At 40.1% G+C, this 22,830-nt stretch overlaps 1 protein-coding gene across 3 annotated transcripts in view; it reads right to left on the reverse strand.

Moving 5' to 3' along the window:
* Positions 1-22,830, reverse strand: part of ptprb (protein tyrosine phosphatase receptor type b) — a 110,548-nt gene that overhangs the window by 68,779 nt on the left and 18,939 nt on the right. For 2 of the 3 annotated variants that reach the window (XM_067999433.1, XM_067999434.1), the window contains exon 5: positions 4,941-5,217. In XM_067999433.1, coding sequence (XP_067855534.1) covers positions 4,941-5,217 — 277 coding nt within the window. Of the gene's footprint in view, positions 1-4,940; positions 5,218-5,581; positions 6,212-22,830 lie in introns of those variants that run through there. The other variant, XM_067999435.1, reaches the window with a different exon arrangement.

Below are 22,830 nucleotides of genomic sequence, written 5' to 3' on the forward strand. Positions count from 1 at the left end.
TCAAATTATACTGGTCCAATTAATTATCCATTGCGATGTCTGCGTGTTTGTTTTTCTCTTTACAATTATTTTTAAAATATTCTTCTGGTCAATTTCTTTTCACCATTTTCTCCCTAATTCAGTATTGAGTACTGAGGGGCCAGGTTGTGTCAAGGAGGATCTTGGACCATGAGATATCCTCAGTACACAGTGCACTGTATACTGTCCAACTTGTGAGTTCAAATATATAGTCTTTAGTAATTCAGTGCATTAAACCTGCACCATGTATTAGTTGGAATTGATCTGCGCAGCCATTAAAAATGCAAGATTTGAAAATAACTGCTTGCAAATCATAGGATAGACTGAAAATCGCATAGCCCGCGCAGAATGATCATAACCATCTGCTCAAGGGTTATTTAACCAAGATGTAAGCAAGGCAAGGAAGACTGTCAGATATTTGAGTCCAGGACATCTGCTCCTTATTTTGGCAGGTGCAGGAATATGGAACGAAACAGCAAAATCTATAAGATCTATCTACTTACCTGTCTGTGTCTGTCTATCTATCTACTGAATTATTTGTTTACCTTCTTGTGTTTGCCTATCTCGTCTAACTTGTAGAATCTATGTGTTTTCCCCCCAACTGTAATATTCCTCTTCTCTGTCTTGTTACAGTTGTGCTGTACGGTAATGATGGTAGCAATGCCTTAGGTTTAAAGACTAATGTTCGCATAGTGCTCCCATATCAATGTAGGAGGGGTACAAAAGTAAATGTTTGTTTAAATATACCATTTGTAAATGCACAGGATGCCTTAACTAATAAGCCTTGTCTTTGATCTCAAGTTGATGTTTTCAGAGGAAACTCACTGGAGAAGGCTGACCTTTCTCCCGCAATCTAATTCAGACATTTGAAACCTTTCAGCTTTCCAAATGTTTGGCTCCCATATTTTATATTAAGGAAATACCTCCGCAATTGTATTAATATAGAAACAGAAATCTTAGCACAGAAGAACGTCATTGTCTGTGCTGAATTTAGGCTCTTTTGGAAGTTTGATTTTCCACCTCCCATTTTCCTATTTTCTCCCTTTACCCGTTCCTATTCTTCTCCTTTAAGTAATTATCCAGGACATTCTTTTTAGCATTAATCACCACTTGTGGCAAAGCATTCCAAACTCTTTGGGACAAAAGGTTACTCTAGCTTGTCCTGGTTACTCGGGTCATTCTTTCTGGTATGGTCCGGGTAAATCTGCGTATTAAGTGCGGAAATTAATTTCCCAGGTATACAATTATGGGCCAGAGGAGTTATTTCCCTCCAAAAAAAAACCCCCAAAAAACTGTTGAGTTGGCTAGGAAAGTACATTCCCATAACTTACTGATGTCAATGGTGAATTGGTTAAATGGTTAGGCAGATCAGAGACATTGGAACAGGTTAACCCCAGATTAGGATAAGGTATAGCTGAGACATGCTAACTACCAGAAACATTCTTTTTACCTAATGCATAGCCCAGGGAAACCTCAAATTCATAAACAGAGTCCGTTTATTAACTCTTTCAATTGATAAATCACGTTTCCGTGTTAGATGTATATATCTAAAATATGATTTTACTGAAACATATATTTTGATACAAATGTAAACAAACGAGTTTCTCGATGAGAGTGCATGAATGACAGAACACAATCCTTTATTATACGCTGCGCTGTACCAGCAATAGAGTCAAAGGGGGTGAGTTCAGCTTGCGTGCTTCGAAGGCTCAGTTCGGAAGCACATTACTTATCTAATCTACTTGGCCACGAAAATAAAACACTTGGGCCTATTTAACATCCGTTAGAACAAAGGAACAATGTGTTTAGGAACTGGCGGGGCTCAACCACTCCTGGCTGGACTCAACTTTAAACCATTGTTGCATTTTTAGGTGTTGGCATCTCTCCAGTAATATCACCACCATTCTATTCTGCCTTGCCGTTAACATCTGTATGCACTTGTATGGCCCAAATAAAGGTCTATTGTTGCGACGGGCTGCCAAAATACAGTCCCAAAGGAGGCTGTAGAATTTAAAATTCCCCTCTCCTCGAAAACAGCTTTTGCCCTTGAAAATTAACAAAGTCAAAAGCATCTACTGTGTATCGGATTGGCGTTTTTTAGAGAGAAACTAGGCAACTAGGGATTCTTTTGACAGCTTTATTCTCGAAGATATTATCTTACCTATTAAGATCTAATGGAGTAACGATCTATTTTTAGACATTCTAATTTATCACCAATGATCGTTGCTTTTGCTTTCCACGGTGAGCATGGATACTCTCTCCCTGGGACGCACCTTACAAGTATCACAAACCAAAGCCTTTCGATTCACCTCATGACAAGGGGCCTGAAAAGTGTTTTACATAGGTTCTGCAGAAAATTGATTCAAATGTAGAAATTTTACCTCCCCGAATACAAATATTTTAGTTATTCCATACTTGGCACTTCACTTTTTAAAAAAAAATCCAGCATGTAATATCAGACAAATTTGTGTAATTTTCGTTCAGTCTTATAGAAAGGCATTTCATACTAATTTGACTGGTAAGTAGACAATAAGTGATAAATTGTTGCCAATTATCTTATTTGGTATTTCCACATACTGACAGAAAGGTGGGTTTATGTGGTAGGGGTAGCAGGGTATTTGGTATTTCTACACACTGCTAGAAAGGTGGGTTTATGTGGTAGAGGTAGCAGGGTATTTCAATAATCTGTATTGAATATAATGCAATGAGACACCCCAGAGTGTCATGAACTGTAATTATGCACAATGTGTTCATTGAACTGTATTTGATTTAACCTGCAAATTGTATAATCTGTATTGTGTACATTTGGAATGTGATATGACAACTGTATTGTATGTTTTTGCTACAAATTTTATGAATAAAGTATATTTTTTGAAAAAAAATTGGTATTTCTACATACTGACAGAAAGCTGGGTTTATGTGGTAGAGGTAGCAGGGTATTTGGTATTTCTACATACTGATAGTAAGGTGGGTTTATGTGGTAGAGGTAGCAGGGTATTTGGTATTTCTACACACTGCTAGAAAGCTGGGTTTATGTGGTAGAGATAGCAGAGTATTTGGTATTTCTACATACTGATAGTAAGGTGGGTTTATGTGGTAGAGGTAGCAGGGTATTTGGTATTTCTACACACTGCTAGAAAGCTGGGTTTATGTGGTAGAGATAGCAGAGTATTTGGTATTTCTACATACTGACAGAAAGGTGGGTTTATGTGGTAGAGGTAGCAGGGTATTTGGTATTTCTACATACTGACAGAAAGGTGGGTTTATGTGGTAGAGGTAGCAGGGTATTTGGTATTTCTACATACTGATAGTAAGGTGGGGTAATGTGAGAGATAGCATGGTATTTATTATTTTTACATACTAATAGAAAAATGGGTTTATGTGGTAGAGGTAGCATGGTATTTATTATTTCTACATACTAATAGAAAGATGGGGTTATGTGAGAGATAGCATGGTATTTATTATTTTACATACTGATAGAAAGGTGGGGTTATATGGTAGAGATAGCATAGTATTTATTATTTTTACATACTGATAGAAAGGTGAGGTTATATGGTAGAGATAGCATGGTATTTGGTATTTCTACACACTGTGGAAAGGTGGGTTTATTTGGTAGGGTTGTCTATGGTTGGCGCACATCGTGTGGTTTGATACTGGGATTGCACACGCCATCTAGTGGTCGCCTATTAGGACATATTCCCCAGTGCACTCAAGAGTTGCTGGACCGCCCGAGAGATTTTTGTTGGTGAAACAGATTATTGAACCCCCATTATCCGCTTCGGGTATATTTCCATTTTAACCGCATGAAAAATGTGGAATTTTAAATTAAGACGATAGCAAATTATACCATTGGTCTTGAACCGCTTATTGAAATAAGAAAACAATGTGAAAAAAGCGATTCTATATCCCGGTCAAAATTCAGTAAGATGTCCAATACAATAATATCGCTGCTTGTAAAGCATAGGCCATCCAATCAGCTTTGTCCCACTCCCTTCTTTCAATCGCAACCCTTCAGATAATGAAGCAGTCCGAGCCCGCATGCAGTAAGACCTGGACAACATCCAGGCTTGGGCTCATAAGTGGCAAGTAATATTTGCGCCAGACAAGTGCCAGGCAATGACCATCTCCAACAAGAGAGAGTCTAACCACCTCCCCTTGACATTCAACGGCATTGCCGACGCCGAATCCCCCACCGTCAACATCCTGGGGGTCACCATTGACCAGAAACTTAACTGGACCAGCCACATAAATACTGTGGCTACAAGAGCAGGTCAGAGGCTGGGTATTCTGCGGCGAGTGACTCACCTCCTGACTCCCCAAAGTCTTTCCACCATCTACAAGGCACAAGTCAGGAGTGTGATGGAAAGTCTCCACTTGCCTGGGTGAGTGCAGCTCCAACAACACTCAAGAAGCTCGACACTATCCAGGACAAAGCAGCCCGCTTGATTGGCACCCATCCACCACCCTAAACATTCACTCCCTTCACCACCGGCGCACTGTGGCTGCAGTGTGCACCATCCACAGGATGCACTGCAGCAACTCGCCAAGGCTTCTTCGACAGCACCTCCCAAACCCGCGACCTCTACCACCTAGAAGGACAAGAGCAGCAGGCACATGGGAACAACACCACCTGCACGCTCCCCTCCAAGTCACACACCATCCCGACTTGGAAATATATCGCCGTTCCTTCGTCTTCGCTGGGTCAAAATCCTGGAACTCCCTTCCAACAGCACTGTGGGAGAACCTTCACCACACGGACTGCAGCGGTTCAAGAAGGCGGCTCACCACCACCTTCTCGAGGGCAATTAGGGATGGGCAATAAATGATGGTCTCGCCAGCGACGCCCACATCCCATGAACGAATAAAAAAAATCGCTCTACGTACAGGTGTATCCGAGCTTCACAGAACCGCCACCTCCTTACCTGTTTGCACCGTAACATTTGCCGATAAACCATCAGTAAGGGGTACAATCATGAGCTGGTGAAGCGTCCCTGCCTCCAGATCCGTCAATTCACACTCGTAGGAATCCCCGGAGTAAAGAGCTGGCTTGCAGGTTTCGACCCATGATTGGTTAAATGTGTAAAACACACTGTAATTACAGGGACTCCCCGGGCTGCTCCACTGAACGTGAATAGAATCCCCCGACTGTCTGATCTCTGTCACGTTAGCTGTGCATCTCTCAGCCTCCACAATCCCATACTGAAAAAAGGAAAACAAATAAAATTAATTAATTCACACATTGCTTCCCGAAAACAATTGGGGCAAATAACCAATTCATAGTAAAGTATACATCCCCAACCAGACTTTTTGAAAAAACTTTTACATTTAAAATACCATTTTAAGCGTGCTGAGAAAAAAGTTGCCTGGTTAAAAGGAGTGTGATTAGTTCAAGAACAAAAAAGGTAAGCGTTATTATATTTCACGTTCGGTCGTTTTGCTGAGAGCTGCAAAAATTAATTCAAAGAAACCGGGAGCCCAGCATTTCGCAGAAGTTTCAGACGAGTCCACACAAGATCACATGAATATTAAATGCCGTTTGGCAGGCAGCTTTGCTGGAGCTCACCTTGACTAGACTGGATGCCATCCACAATAACATGAACCCCGTTTCATATCCCAGCATTGCGTTTACGGTTCTTATCTAGCGATCCTCCCGGGCTACAGAAAATAAGGTATATAACAACAATACTGTACAAATCCGAGAATGAAAATTTCTGTACCCCTCCTAGCGACCGCTGTTAAGAACCTCTTCGAGATAGAACTTCTGCACAATCCAAAATCTTGTCGGGGGGAAACTGTGGCCCGCAGAAAAAATCCCAGACCTTCTCCAAAGAATCCTTGCGTTTTCTTGATTGTAATTTCTTTTTCAGCTGAATCTAATCGAACAAGCCGCTGGAATTATCCATATACTTGTAGCAACGGGAGTAATCGGTGGAATGGGGCTGATGCTGGATGTTGGCGGTGAGTTTTTGCAGAGAAATGGTGTGGAGTGCACTCTGCAGTTCCCACGCTGCCATTGTGACCCAATGACTAGATTGAACGGTTTCCATCGACTTCCTCAATCAAGAGTGAATTTCCTCGGCTCTGTCCAAAGTATTAATCCAGACCTGGGACTTAAAGCGGACAGCGCAGAAGCTTTATGCTTTGCACCAAGAAATACAAATCCCCGGGCAATTTTGCACCGAATCTAGTTTAAAGGGTGCTGGGGCAGGCAAAACAATCTCTCTCCCCCACCTCCCCCCCCCCCATTATTTCCCCTTTTTCCTGACTCCACTGTCCCGCCCAGCTCCTTCACTCCTCCCCTTAGCCTTACTCTCGCTTTTTGGAATCTATTTATTTTCTTTACTTCTTGTAGATGTGTCGCCTTCCTTCTCCCCTCCCCGCCTCTCTGTCAAACTTCCTATACTGCCCCCTTCACTTCCAGTTTCTATACCCACTTCTTTGTTTTTCCACTTTCTCCTTCCCCATTTATCTCTCGCCTCTTTATCTGCTCCATCTGTCCAGAATCAAATCTTCCCTGTGGTTGTGTGTAGTTCCACCTTTCTTTCTATCTACTTCCAGTTCTTTTGTTACCCTCTTTCTTTTTCTCTCATCCCTCGGTTCTCAAATCTCTTTGGTTCTCAGCTCCCTTCCCAGTTATACGAGTTCTCACTCCCCTCTGATTTTCTCCATCACTTTATTCTGTTCTCTTTCTTTGTCCTCCTTTCCCCCTATTTTTGCTTCATTTGTGCATTTTTAGAGTATCTCTAATCTCTCACGTTTGCCTTTCTGAATCCGTTGTGCGTTGTGCTGTTTTGTCATTTTCTGCTAGTTACTTTTATCTGGTTTGTTTTCTGTTGTCAATGACAGCTCCTTGATTGTTTTCAAATATTTCATATTATTTTTTTAGTACATCTTCCAAAATGCACAAACAAAACACAATATAGTTTAAATTATAATCTGTAATTCCTATATATATATAAAAAATCTATTGGAACATTGACTGACTGCCAATTGGCACTTTTCTGTGGACAGAAGTGAGAATTCAAATTGCGGGACTACAACATGAGAAATCCCATTGAGTAACTCTCCCGAACGCGTCGATCGGGATGTTGTGTTTAGTTTTGATAAAAGTAAATTGTTTAGATATTCTACAGAAGTCACTTGTTCTCAGAAGGGAGCAAACAATAGAGCGGCGGGATTTGTGGTGTTCTGAAAGAGGAAAGTGCGGATGTCAGGCATTGGGAGGGCCAGGATGTGCTTTAATAGTCTGCACGGCTTCGCCCATATACTTACCGAGGGTTTCCTGTCATTTTTCTAACCTTGATTTGAGTTTTTATCAAGAGGAAAGGGCTTTGCAGAACTTTTGTCTCGCAAGAACCTGAACTTGCACATAACCCGTGGAGTTATTTACAACCCCAAACCAGACGGCCAAAGGCAAACAATAAGGTCATGTGGCGCGCTGCTTTTTTAGACTAAAAAAAAATTACACAGGACTATTTGTAGTCTGTAAAATACAAAATCCACAATCCTTTTAACAGTGGCTCGCTTTGAACTTCACCTTGTTGGATACCTACAAACAGCAGCAATCCTCACACCAATGTATTGATATCAACGGAAGCACGAGTTACATTCGTGTAAATAAATCGAACTTCAATTTAACTCTATTTTTTACATTTCAGACTATCTTTTTAATATGTCATTATTACGAAACAAAACTTGGTTTGAAATGAATGAAAACTAATTTAACAATCAGCAATAATTCGATCCGAATATTTAGTAAAGGGGCAGTTTGTCTAAAGTCTCTTTCCTAGCCTCATGAAGTCTCTAATACCACACATTGACCATCTAGTGAAACCAACGAGTGACAGTTTGTTACTAATCTTAGGATCGCTGTATTTGCCTCACTCAATTACTCCGGGAACATATCTAAGCTTTACCGCAAAATATTGTCCGGTTGCACATTTTACAGGCTCAACGAGTAACTGCTCCAGCGCAGAAGGAGACCATTCGGCCCATCGTGCGTTTGAAAGAGCTATCCGATTAGTCCCACTCATCCCACTCTTACCCCATAACCCTGCACAGTTTCCACTCACATAAATGACAATGGCTCATGTTCAAGTTCCTGTCATTGCAATCTTGCATGTTTCTATAACGTTTAGGTTTTAATTATACAACAGATATGCCAATAATCTACCAACTCCAACTCATGTTGCTAACATGATCGTGGCACCACCTTTGCCTTGGGAAATCCTTAGCCATCATCTTGCTATTCTTTTTCTGCACTCTTCTGTCCACGTTTCATTTGGACGGTGTAATCTCTTCACTTGCATTACTTCACTGATCAGCGTTACACAGCGTAACAGCTGCTGGAGACATACAGTAAGATAGGCCTAAAGGATGGTTGAACCATCTTTACTATTGTAAGAACTGTTTAAACAGACATGAAGTGCCTCATTTAAGTGACGAAAACTATTGTAAGAGAGGGGTATATAAGTGGAAGCTCGAAACCCCTCTTTCTCTTGTTTTGCAGTCTTGTTTTGCTCTCTTGCTTCTGCTGTCTCTGGTTCTTGCTTCTTAGCTCTTATCTCTTTTCCAGCTCTCTCTCTCTCTCTTCCTCTTAGTTCCTGCTCTTTCTTTTTTTTTCACCCAAGCTCTCCAGGGAGGAGAGCAGCTTCCAGCGAAACCAACTGAGAGAACCGGTCAGCCAGACCTGCAAGTGCAAAGGATTGGTGAGCCTCGACCATCGGTGTGTGTGTGTGATAGGTGTCTCCAGGGTCCCCTCCAACCTCTTAGTTTAGCAGAATAAAGTATTGTAGTGGGTGTGTGTAACTCAATGTACTGTGTAGGATCATTTTTATCGTTATTTTCTTCGTGTTGACGGTATAATAAAACCAACATTCCAATTCAATTCAAACACTGAGTTTGTGTGTTCTCTGTGCTATTCAGCTATGTGATCCATCACCAGGTGCATTAGCGTAAGTCCCGTTTTCCTGAACCCCCAATCCATGAGGTATAAATGTTCCTTGGCTAGACCGGGGACTAGATATCTGCACCGATCAATAGGGTGAGAACAATCCCAAAACACCCTACACCATATCGGACTGCAGCATGTGAACACATTAAAGAGCCTGTTCCAAAGCATTCCAGAGATTTACGTGTTGAGAGAGACACTCGTTCTAGCTCAAAATGTGATTTAATGTATGACACCCTGAAAAACGAATGCAGTCTCCGTGTTTAAACGAGTTGGCAATCTATTTCAGACTCTGTGATCATAAATCTCACTCCTCACTTTTCCTGAATGCCATCATTTTGGGTTTCGTCAAACATTTTATGAGGTACACTATTTAAGGATGTCTTTTTCAGTGTAGATTGTTCAGGTTTAGTTTGGAACAGGTTCAGAAAAAAGCATTCAATCTTAGTCAAATCTGCTTTCAAAACAGTAATGGCAATGTGGCATAATAAATGAAGATCAGAATCGTATCATTGCAAACTACAATGGCAGGTTGATATAGTGTAATAACTATATCTAAGCAGCATTTAATTCTCCTGTATTATATGTTAGACAGTAAACCAAAATAATTTAACTAAATAAATAACCAGTGCAGTAGTTAGTTTTTATGTTACTGGATTAGTAATCCCAAAGACTGCACTAATAACCCAGAGGAGGTGAGTTCAAATCCCACCATGGCAGACTGAGAACATGAATCCAGTTTTAAAAAGCTGGAAAAAAAGCTGGTATTGGTTAAAGTGCTCATGAAGCTGTTGGATTGTTGTAAAAACCCAACTGGTTGACTAATGTCCTTCAGGGAAGGAAACCTGCCATCCTTACCCAGACCCACACCAACATGGTTGACTGTTAACCACCCTCTGAAACGGGCTAGCAAACCGCTCAGCAGTTTAAGAATATGGCTCACCGTCACCTTCTTAGGGCAACTGGGGATGGGCAATAAATGATGGCCTTGCTGGCGATGCTAACATCCTCTGAATGAAAAAAATCCATTACAACTGTATAATCCATACAAAAACATTCATTGTTGATTATAACCTCATCATATAAAACTAAGAAATGCTACCTGTTGTGCAAAATTATTTGCAAGTGGAAGAATCACAGTAACACGTAATAAACCTCTGATGTTACCTTTTTACAGTAGTTCAGGACTTCTTCTTCTCTGCTACTAAAATCACCCTTTTTGGTGGGACAGCTGCAGCAAAAAAGATACCACCAACCTAAATCACCAAGGGTTCCCGAGAATCATAGAATTTTACATCACAGAAGGAAGTCACTCAGCCCATCACACCGTGTCAGCTTTCTGAAACACCTATCCACTTAGCCCAAATATAAGCTTCTGAAAAGTCAGATTGCAAAATTGCTCATTTGTAACAGAATCGTGAGTGAATGGGGGGGTAAGTCTATGCTCATGGTCTCATTTTATGACTAATTTCTACACTGATTGTTTTGTACAAGTGTTAACTTGGCTCAGTTGAAAGCACTCTTGAATCTGAATTGGAAAGTTGTGGGCCACTCTACAGACTTGAGCACATTATCTAGATTGACACCTTAGTGCACTGCTGAGGGAGTGCTGCCTTGTGGGAGGTACTATTCTTCAGAAGAGACATTAAAGGAGACCGGTCTCATTTGCCTTATTAGATGGATGCAAAAGATCCCATGGCACTATTTGAAGAAGAGCACGGAGTTCTCCCAGTATCCTGGCTAACATTCCCCACTCAAGCAAAGCCAAAAATAGATTAATCGATCATTCATTTCATTTGCTGCTTGTGGAACTTTATTGTACATAAACTGGTTGCTGCATTTGCCTACATAACAGCAATGACTGCACTTCAAAAATAATTAATTAGTTCTGAGATTCTTCGGGATACGATAAAATGTTATTTAAAAACTTTCCTTCTCATCAGCTTATCCCATCCAAATTAAGACAACATTCTGGTTGGTTTGGAAGGAGTAACTATTTCTTTCATTTTGACATCTTTCAATGATATGTTTGGTACTTTTGGGTAGCTCTTAGAATTATATTATCCCTTTTTACAGGGTTTTTTAATCTTGCATGGGCATGTTTAGAATTAAAAGTATGTTTGCCAGTGTCTGAATATCTGTCACTGCTTCCTTCCAATTAATCTTTAAAAAATTTATTTTCAAATTTATTGCTCTAATTTACTTGTCGACTGACCTATTAGGAGTTGATGTTTGCTTAAGTGGTTTCTTTTTGGAATGCTACATGATATTGCCTGTCACAGGGCAGATAAATATTTGCATCAAGTTGTTAGCAGATTATTTTTGGTACTGCTAGCAAGGAAAGGTTTGTTAGCTGCCTTGTGTGTTGTAGAGTAAAAGGGATTTTAAGTGAATCTGACCAACATCAGGAGTAATCTAAATTGAAGATTTTGCAGATATGTATAAATGGAGCTAAAGTAGTTTGACTTTAGTTTTAGTTGGTGAGTTAAATTTTCTTGTATATTATGTTGAGATGTGCTAAAATATCAAAAAGAAATCCTCAATTTCGAGATTTTTCACATCATTGAGAGTAAATAATGTATGTAGGGGTTGGAGTGGCTGTGATATGCTCCCTGTGCTTATTGGATTGAGTGCAGAATAATCATTAATGGGAGTATAAATCAGGGAGGAAGTGTTAACAGAGTAATCATTTTCAGCGCTGCTCCACATTTTCCTGTAAGACCTTAAAAGCACTGATCAGATGTTCTGAAAAAATAGAAAAGTTTGGAGAAGACCAATAAAGACTCTTCAGTGGCAACTAAGCATCATGTGGTTTTACGCAGCAATTGTAGTATTACTGACTAGAGTAGCTATCTCCAGCTGACGTCGCTGCTGATGATGAAAAATACCTGCAACAGCTCATACTCTCAGTTGAACAATGAAACCTCAGGATACTTTTCAGCCTTTGAGGGTCATAAACTTGAAAATTAGTCACCAGTGGATTATGGCTGCTGCAGGAGCTGAAGGAGGAGGAGGAGGGGAAGGAGCAGGAGAGGGATGCCTGTGAGCACAGAAGCAAGGGACACATTTCAGCCTAGCAGGAGATACCCACATAAGTAGAAGGCCTACCAGCTAAGCATCAGTTGCCTGAGTCTACAATAAGTATTGGTTTGTCTATGGCAGTAAAGGGAAAAGAATTGTACTATTATGTGACAGGAACATTCTAAGCACAAAGGGAACATTTCTGGAGTCAGCCAATATGTGGGACAATGCTAAATAATGCAGGTAACTCAAGTCTGTTACTACACGCATCAGTGCACATTGACTTTGGTATAAGATTCACATCACAAGCAACAGAGGAGATATGAAAGTTTTCAAATCGATGGCTTCTCAAGGATATAGGCATCATAGACTGTCGCCACGTTACCACTTGTGAATCCATTAACACAACAGTCTACATAAACAGAAAGAGGCATCATTCCCTGAATGTGCAAATGATACGTTCTGCTCATAGAAAAATGCTACATATGATTAGTTATTTCCTTTGGGGGGACATCGCCCATTTCCGCCCCTGCCTCAGCTCATCTGCTGCTGAAACCCTCGTCCATGTTTTTGTTACCTCTAGACTTGACTATTCCAATGCTCACCTGGCCGGCCTCCCACCTTGCACCCTCTGTAAACTTGAGCTCATCCAAAACTCTGCTGCCCATATCTGAACTCGCACCAAGTCTCATTGACCTACATTAGGTCCCGGTCTGGCAATACCTCGATTTTAAAATTCTCATCCTTGTTTTCAAATCCCTTCATGGCCTCACCCCTCCCTATCTCTGTAACCTCCTGCAGTCCTACAATCCTCCGAGATCTCTGCACTCTTCCAATTCTTGCCTCTTGCGCATCCCCAATTTTCATTGCTCCACCATTGGTGGCCATGCCTTCAGCTGCCTAGGCCCTAAGCTCTGGAAGTCCCTTCCTAAACCTCTCTGCTTCTCTCTCCTCTTTTAAGACACTCCTTAAAACCTACCTGTTTGACCAAGCTTTTGGCCAACTGTCCTAATATCTCCTTATGTGGCTTGGTGTCAAATTTAGTTTGATAACACTCCTGTGAAGCATCTTGGGATGTTTTCCTACATTAAAGGCGCTATATAAATGCAAGTTGAAGCAGACCATGGGTCCTATATACTTGGGAAGTCAAGCATTCCTGAAATATCTCTAGGAGATGGTAGATTGGATAGATGGCTCCTGGACAATATGAGTTACACACTGAAGCCATGGTTGTTTACACCTGTGCTAAGGACAATTCTGATGAAGCACATATTAGAGAACATATTTAGGGCTCTGAGGCAACAGCTCAGATGCCTAGACTGTTACGGGGACCCTTGCAGTATGCCCCTGCAAAGGTGAGCAAAATCTCCGCTGTTTGTTCCATGCTCCATAAACTGCGATCCAATTAGGCTTCTCCATACATGTGAATGAAGAACAGTTGAGTGACAGGCAGAATATAATGATTTTGGGCAAGAGGCACTATCAGTTTATCAGAATGAAAAGGTAGCTAGATAGAAACCAGTTCACGGCATAGCTCTTTGCCTAATTTTGACTAATATTACCATTTTATAATGTATGTGTAATGAATACTGGTACAAACCTTGTTTTTCCTTCCATTTTATATTGTTCACAAAGTAAATGAATTTCACTGAACAATCAATGAAGGACGTGATCCCATAGATATACAATTAAAACTTTGTATTTAATGTGAAAAAGTACTTGGTGTTCTTATTTATGTGGTTCCCTTTGCTGCAGTTTGAACTTTTATGTAAATCCAGCTGCTAGTGCCCATCTCTACATGCTCCACGACTGCAAGGAGTCCTACTGCTGTGGCAAGTGCAGTTACAAAGGACACAGGTGGAAGACCACTTCTATCTGTGACAAAACCTGGTACAGCAGCATCAATGCAGTGGCTGTTGTCACTGTGAGATCAATGCTATCTGAGGTGCTGACTCCTGTCACTTGGCCATGTCACTGCATGGTCAAGTACCATAGCCAACACTAGTGCTAACTCTGAGATCACTCTGCTGTGCACCACTAAATAAATCTGTACATGTACTTGTCCCTCCACTGTTCAGAACTCACAGTGAACTGTGAGCAGCAGAGAGACCTGTGAATGTCTGTGCAATTGTGGCCACTGCATACTAAATCTAGTCTGAATTCCTCGTTGGTTCTAAGACCCCAAAGCAGCCACAAGATCATTGACAGCTGTCCTGAGAGATGACCCCAGTGCAACTATTGTCTGCATCATTGAGTTAATCACAACAGATGCAACATGTGCAGCAATTTGCTCAGAGGAAATATACTGTAAAGGCAGCCATGTATCAGTGAAGTCCCTCAAGCTGATTGATGCAAATTGGCTGCTGCATTTCCCTACATTACAACATTGACCACACTTCAAAAGTTGGCTGTGAAGCACTTTGGGACGCCCTGAGGTCATGAAAGGTGTTATAGAAATGCAAGTTCTTTCTTTCTTTCAAGCTGGAGATAGCAGAGACTGGTTGTTTAATTGGCTGGTCAGAGTTCTTCATGTACTGTAACAGCCTCTGACTTAGTATGTCCTCAGAGGCGCTCCCGCTCCGCTGGACGTGTGGTGGAAACCCTGTTTATGTGTGCAAATGGGGTTTCTGGTGCACTTCCAGCAAAGTTATAGCGGCAGAGTGGGAACAGGTCCAAGGAAATTCTGGACTTCTGTTTCTAAGCAGGCCCAACTGAAGCTTGCATCCTTTGCTGTGGGCCCCAAGTCGCCATGAGCTTTCAAAGGAAACAATTTGTTCCTCATTACTCCCCATCATTACTGCCCTTTCTTCACCCATGTTTGCTGACTCCCTGGCCTGTAATTTCTCCACTAACCTAGTATCTACTGCCAATGCAGTGTGTGTATCTGTGTAGGTGTTGAGTTGCTGGTGAGACTGGTGTCAAAAGGTGCTGAGGTAACTGATATTCTTCAGTGGCACTTGGGTGCTAGCCTCCATTGGTCTGTGAAGAGAGCACATGGGATTTCAATCAATGCATGAAGAATATTATTTATTTACCTGGGGTATTACTAGAAGCACTGCAAAGGCCATAGGCACCGAATGGAAGTATAGCTAAACAGTGAATACATGTCTCTCTGGACATAAAAGTGGTTCACCACAGATCATCATCACCTACGGACACACACTGTTAAGCAATGTCTATCAGCCAAACAGTTCAATAACGCACTCCTCATGCATGGCTAGGAGATTTTCCTGAGACTGGCTAACACCCATGGCAATCTTAGCTCTCTGATTTGTCCTACAAACAAAGAGTACAGTGGTGTCACATAGGCAATGATTCTACAATGAGACTAATTGGTCCACATTTTAGGTAGAACCCTAAAGGCAATGCACAGTACAGTGTGGGCTCAGAAAAGAACACTAAGTGAGTTTCACTGTGGCCATTTATTGAACCTATAAATGTTGTGACGCAGTTCTACTGTTCCACAGTTACTTTTTAGAGGATTGTTAACAATTTCATCAAGCTGACTTGTACTTATCTGTCTTGATAGTTTCAAATATCTTTGTTATGTTAACAGAATGGTCACACTAATGTGATCTTTTTTTGAGTCATATAGTTCATTGCTCACTTCTTTCCATGTCCAGAATGCAGTGGACACTGTTCACTTTGTCTGTCACTTGCTACCATTCTGTTTGCCTACTCACCAGGGTTGCTGATGCCACAAAGTTTCTCACCTCTCTTCAAAACTTTATCTACATGCATCAGAATAGATTCCTGGGTAAAGTAGCCAATTTTGAATTCGCCATTGAGGCTTTGTTTCCAGGATTTGTACACTAGCAAACTGCTTTAATGGATTATAAAATAGTTAAATTATCTGCTTAGTTGCTTGAGCAGTGTGAACTGCTCATTGTTGCAGGTTTGCTTATTTTTGACTCTCCGGTCACCAACAGGATCAAATTCATTGTATACAAATTGATAACCCATTCAAAAAAAAACTTGCACCCATATTAGCAATGGTGGGTCATCACTCACCTGCAAAAAGCAGGTTAATTAGGGATTTCTGATCATTCATAGGGATTAGAATAAATGATAGCCACTTTTATGACCAGCTTTGGGCCAGAATTAGCTGTTGGGAAAGCATTTTACATCAATTTCTGATGGAGCAGAATCTGATGCATTTGGCATACATCAAACATACATAGGTGAACTTTTTTTTCTTGGTTTGAAAGAATTTGGGTTAAATTGTGTTTACATAGGCAAGTGTATTACTGGGTAATGAAACCTTTAAAGTTCCCTTTACTTTCACCCTAACCTCAGAAAGCTCTCCTGACTGCACCAATGTTACATTTCCATTCTAATTTAGTGTTGAATTAGTGGTAGTTTTGTTCCTGCGCCCCTAAGAACTAGATTGAGATTGTTCATATTAATTCTACATAGGCTTATTTTTACAGCTGGCAGAGAGGAGCTTTTTATCTAATAAGTCTGGCCTAAGTTTGAACTCAGAGATGTAAGTGCAGTCGCTTAATTATGTCCAAACGTTTCCTCAACTCTATGTTTGCAACTCAACGGTGCCACTATAAGATGAAGTACTTATAATTTAACTCGGAGAAACAAAAAGGTTTGATACATTTAAAATGAAAAAAACAGTTCTAGAAAAATTACAACTAAACAATAAAAACTGCTTTGGACACATTCATATTGCTATGGTTGTAAAATTTCTGTTCTTACTTGTTTCTACTCCAACAATGCAGACTCATTTTATTAATGCTGTATAGCATGATTTTCGGTAAGGCTTATGGTCATGTTATAAAGTGTAGCATTAAAACCTTTTTTATTTCTTGTGTGAAGCAAGTTCAATCTCCCACTCTGCTAAGTTCCTGATCCTAATTCAGTGTTGTATACGGTTAGGTGACATAGTCTGTTGAGTGCTGGACTAGGGCATGGAAAGTTTTGGGTTTAAAACCCAGCAATGTTCACTCAGCCTTTCATCTTTCCTGGATGGGTAGAATCAATACTACGCCTTAGGATGCGGAGAGGAAACAGGAAACTTCAGAGGCTGTGCAGTGCTTGCTACAAAGTTGCAGTATTTCCTGATCAGCACTACACCTACCTAATAGGGACTAAGACCTACCTCTCTATCTATCACTCTCTCATCATTGTGGGGAGGCACTGAGTAGAAGCAAGACTATTCCCCACAAGAGGGAATGGAAAAATCTGTGCAAGAACCATGGCTGGCCTGCTGTCACGGACCCTCCAGTGGTTGTGCAAAATATCATTTATGGGGGCCTGGAAGCAAGTCAGGTACCCAAGCAGGGAGCAAAGAGAATGGGCCAGAATTTGCTGGAGCAGGGCATCTCGTGGCATGCTCCATTAGTTAGACTTGTTCCTTCATGTTTAGGTTTTAACATTTTTTGCCCATAAAGTTGCTGGAAGTGTGAGCTGATAACAGCACAGTGAGGGCAACGGGGCATCTGCGACCTTGGTGAACAACAGGATAAACAGGGTATCTCCTTAATCAACGAGATTTAAGGATTAAGAAATAAACAGAGGAAGGACTGAGAAGGAGGGTGAATTAGAGTGGGTGAATTCAATGTCAAATCGGGTACAGAAAGAGAAATAAAGAGAGGGAAAGAAAGATTGGATTAAGAGAGAGAGAAAAAAGAGACCGAAATGAAAAATAAGAAAAAAATGTAAACATTTAAAATTTGACATTTTTAAAATCTCCTAAAACAATTCACAACCTGAAGGAATGAGACTGAACACTTATAATTTTTCACTTTCTGGGCCAGAGAGCTTGATTGCAGTCATTAACAATTATTATGTTGTTAATAAGGTACTTAATCTGTTAACTTTCAGCAATACGTTTAATGGGCAATTAATGTGCAAATGCAGCAACTCCATGAAAATCACGGCGAGGTTAAGCGCAAGCTGCTGTTTTTGTGAAGCTAATGGTGGAGCGGCGCAAATCAGCCAGCAACTTGTGGCGATTCACAATTCATGGGGTAGCTCTACCTCACTATAAGTTACTGGCCGATTTGTGCAACCAGACGTCGTTATTTTCTCAGCAAAATCTTGCCCATTGTGTTTATCTTATTGAAAAATATAGGACAGCAGATAGAGTGATCGGTTGTCAGGATAAATGGTATCAAAATGTAGATAATGTTCATATTCACAAAGAACATCATTCAACTTCACACTACTAGTACCAAGCCTATCATTTCCACTATGGGTTATGTGTTTCTGTAGTATCAGATGACATGGTCTGTCTCCTGGCTGTTTAATTTCTGTTGCTGGTCCCTTCTAGGAGGAATAAGGGAATAATAAATTGTTAAAAGTACAACGAATGTTGAACTCCCATTGATCTGGGGTCCAATCATGGCCCGAATAGAAGTTGATTTGTGGCACAATCTTGTGAAAGAGGAAAATAAATATTAAAATACAATGAAAGTTCTGTGCCCACAGCCTTATTGCTGGGATAGATAATGTGGATACAACATTTGGGGCTGGTTTTCCAAGTTCATGCCACTGTCAGGGAGCCACACCATCAGCTGTGCATATCAGGAAATCGGAAAATGAATGGATATAAAATCAAAGTCAGTGCACCCACAGTTTCTCAGCTTGCATAGTCAATGCAGGTGGCTTGCTGCCAGTAGTGTGGACTCAGAAAATTGGCCCTTAAACACTCAACATTAAGAAAACTAATTGGTTGCAATGCTTTGCTGCTTAGACCCACAACTATAAAACTATTTGCCATGGCTTACACAAGTGAGATAAGCAATGCTCTAATCCCAATGGAGCAAATGAGTTTCATGCTTTTAAAAAAAAAATGAATATTTAAAATAAGATATCTAAATTTCTTGAAAACAACTCAATATCTATCCTGTAAAACTGTAATAGAAATTATGCAAAAGGTTGAGCATGCCCCTGTGCACATTTCATTGTTGTGGATAAAGGTATATTTGTCTTAAATTTACACATTATAATCTTCCCCTTATAGTGCTTCCTTGATTTACAGTTAACTCATAAAGCTGCAACTCTGCCACTTTGTGGCATTAATTGTATTTCTGAGAAACACCTACACTCAGCGGGGGCACTGCAAAAACTCAAGAGACACTCTAAATTATACTGCTTGGTATATAAAGTTATGCCCCTTATTTGTCTTGTATGTTAAAACAACAACAGCTTGCATTTATATAGCATCTTAATGTAGGAAAGCATCCCAAGGTACTTTACAGAGGTGTAATCAAACAAAACTGTGATGGATGTAAAATCATGTGAGTATAGCCTTTAATACAGTAAAACAGATACTAAAAATCCCCAATTTCATTTATAATAACACTCCACACCATCAAAATGAAAGTATGTAGTGATACTTCTGGTGAGTACTGCAGAGAAATAGGGATTCCTATAGATTTTTTTAAAATTGCAGTGATGTACTGATGATGCAAAATGAAAACTCTTAACTCAGCTATTAGAGGTTTGCCTTTCTGTTCACTTTGAGAGCTAATCATGTTGGGAAATTGACATATTTCCCACTTTACATTTTATATTTCAGAGGCCATTTACTATACACCAGTTTCAAAAAAAACTTTCCTATTGTAACAGTCAGGCTAGACATTGGTATAGTTATGATTTAATTGTTCATTGGATAGTTCAAGACTACCCATAGTTTGATCAACATTATGTACGCAATTTTTTTTGAAGTATATATTTTATCATTCGTTTACAATATTTTGCAAATACTGTGATTTGAGTGTTGATAAAACAACATTATGACATTGGTGAGTGCTGTAAAATGTGTGCAAATACCCTGCAGAGTAATAAATCTAATATAGATACTTATTAATTAATTTTTCCTCTTTTGTAAGCTCTTTTTATAAGTCTTGGATATTCTTTGAGAGAGTTAATATAATTGTATAACAAGCTCAGATGCCTTTCCCAAGATCTCTGCTTCTTTGCATTATTCAGAGAGAAATATTACCAAATTAGTGAATGCTAGAGTGGGTTTGCATTATTAATGCACACTGGGATGTTGACTGGGACTGCCTAGTCTGTAATCACCCGCAATCCATCAATTAGATGGTGTTTATGTGTAGGGAAACTGTAGGGAAACTGTTGTAAATGCAGATATTTTTGTGGTCTAATTTTTTTCCACAGTATCTGCAAATTTGCTAGTCCCCGCAAAACAATTTTAGACGCTGAATCGCAATTACTACCATTGACTGGCTTGTTACTAAATGGACACTGTACTCTTTGTCCAAACAGTTGCTAACCCTTATGGTCTCTTGACAGTGCATTATGGAACAAAGGAAAGGGACAGTGTTATAATAAACTGGCAAATTTGACTCTTATGCACAAAGCCATCAATTATTTTATGAATAAAGGTGTTTCTTCATTGATGGTGAGACACATACTTGACTTAAAGAATTGCTTAGGTTTCTACTATTTTTACAGCTTCTGAAAGTAATCATTCTCAAGTGTATTTAGTAAATGGTCAATGTTAAGGGTGTTTGGTCCTGGACACATTTGGTGAATAAACAGGTCCTCTGTTGACCTTTTCCCTTTTTCTTTGATTGCAATAATTTTGAAAATGAGTCAGTGATCATAATCAAATCTTATGTATGCATTCTTACCGTTAATCATTTGCCTCCTTTCTACATTGGCCGCGATCCAACGTCCAAAATGGTTGCACTTTGGTTTCCTTATACTTTCAATCATTTTGAAAAACATTTAGTCAAGCATCACTGGATTTATTGTGTCACTTCCTAGGGTCTAATCTTGTACTTTTTTCCCCTAAATTGACCAGGAGGAGATGCAATCCAAGATGGCAATCAGTGACACCTTTATGATCCTCATGATAACTTTGGAACCATAAATTCACTGACACCAAACATTATGCTTTACTTCATACCAGCAGGATACTGTTTCTTTTTAAAATTGGACACAATCTGTTAAAATTCAAGATACTCACAAGTAGTGCATCCATTTTCTTCCTCGGTGCGAAACTTTTGACAAACTGGTTTGGTCATCGCCAACATTTTACGCATTGCTTTCTACAATCAACATTTAATTTTCCGTTTAAGAAAAGTATATCTGGATACAATTCTCAATGGTCACCAAAAGTGCTTCCATTTTCTTATGACTACATGTTAACTGTTTCAATATTCAGAAAAAAAGACAAAGTAGTCCAGCTTCCTCTGCTGTTCGACATACCTACACCTTATAGTGAAAAGAATTAGGAAAGCATTCTACAATGAAAAGTATTTTTAATGCCTCACTAGAAATGTAAAATATTCTTATTTTCATATTGCGCTTGCGATAAAAATTGTGATGCTTTATAAAATACTTTACATTTATTCATAAATGCTATATTAATTGAAAGGCAAGCTACCACAATCATTCCCAAGTAAGTTTGCCATGGCCTGCAGATATGCTTGGTCGCATTGTGGCAGGTGCCATACAGGCAAAGCTGACTCCCGATCACCATAGCATACCTTCTCTATCATGTAAAGCATGACAAAGTGTAATTGGTGTGTTTCTGAAGTACCTTCCAGCATAAGGGTCAGTCAGGTATGTAAGAATATTGGGAATAGGGACAAATTGACATCATTTTCTTAATGCTATTAACCATCATGCTCTGCAGGCTGTGCTGCTTATTTTGCAGAATTGTACAATTCTGACCTTTGACTAATGACTGTCCTTTGTCATCCTCGTTGTGAGGCAAGACTGCTATGTGATAGAAAGAGGAACAATGACCCAAAAAGTGGAACAATAATTCAAAGATAGTGATAAAAACGGGACAATGGCAAGACAGCTAGATGAGTAAGGTTAAACAATCTTGAATTCTTTGTAAATCTATATGGGTCTTATGAAGAACAATTCCATAAAAACCCAATCTCTCCTGAGCTCAGGGCAAAGGATCCAGAGAAGTACACCTTGCTGTCAGAAATACACCTAGCTGTGAGAAAACTTAAAACGACCACGCCACCAATTACGAACTCTGCCCAGAGATCAAATGGGGTAATATTGTTTAAATCTGTCTTCTAATATTGGGTACGTTTACATGTTTGAATTGACTATTAATAAATGAGACATTGATTACCATTTGGCGATCCATGGGAAGAGGAATCTCCTCCAGCACGTTTGTCAAAGTGAGTTATGCTACCTCTCTCTGCAGATGTGGGGATGCAGGCGCTGGCAGGATGGCAGAGTACCTCTCGGGCAGTGTGACCGGCCTGACATTCCTCTGCAGCTCCTCCTCTTCCTCTAAACATGTCAGCCTGAAGAATCCCTATTGGTAAACTCTCTGGTGCCAATAAAGGGAGCTCGTGGCAAATAAAATAGCAACTGACACAAAGGCTCACAAAAGCCTATGTGTCAGCTGAAGAAAAATCACAGAAAACATTTACAAGAGCCTAATCCACATACCTTTAAAATCTGCAAGGTTCTTTCACCTGCAGGTCCACCTGAGGCCTGCTTCCCACCATGTTTTTGAGGTCATGCTGGGGACTTGGCATCCATCATGCCCGTGGAGAAGAAAATGGTACAATGCCCTTCCATCTACCTTTTGCATATACCAATGAAGCTCCTTCTTGCTTCAGACACCCTTCCCAGGCCCAAAACCAGTGTGCATCCGGCACCTGGTTTCCTGGCCTCTGCTGCCCGGTTAGCACCCTAACTTGGGGTGTTAAGAAGACAAAAATTGCCCTCATAATGTTTTTCCCCTGCATAAATACTGATGTAGAAAAGTACATTCGTCAGCATAGTACAGAAACAAATTCGGGGGGTAGTGTGATCATATCCTAAAAAGTAGGACTGAAAGACTGAATTCTGAATCATTTTCTACAGCATTGATAGCTGAT

This window comes from Heptranchias perlo, chromosome 18, assembly GCF_035084215.1.
Source record: "Heptranchias perlo isolate sHepPer1 chromosome 18, sHepPer1.hap1, whole genome shotgun sequence".
Lineage (NCBI taxonomy): Eukaryota > Metazoa > Chordata > Chondrichthyes > Hexanchiformes > Hexanchidae > Heptranchias > Heptranchias perlo.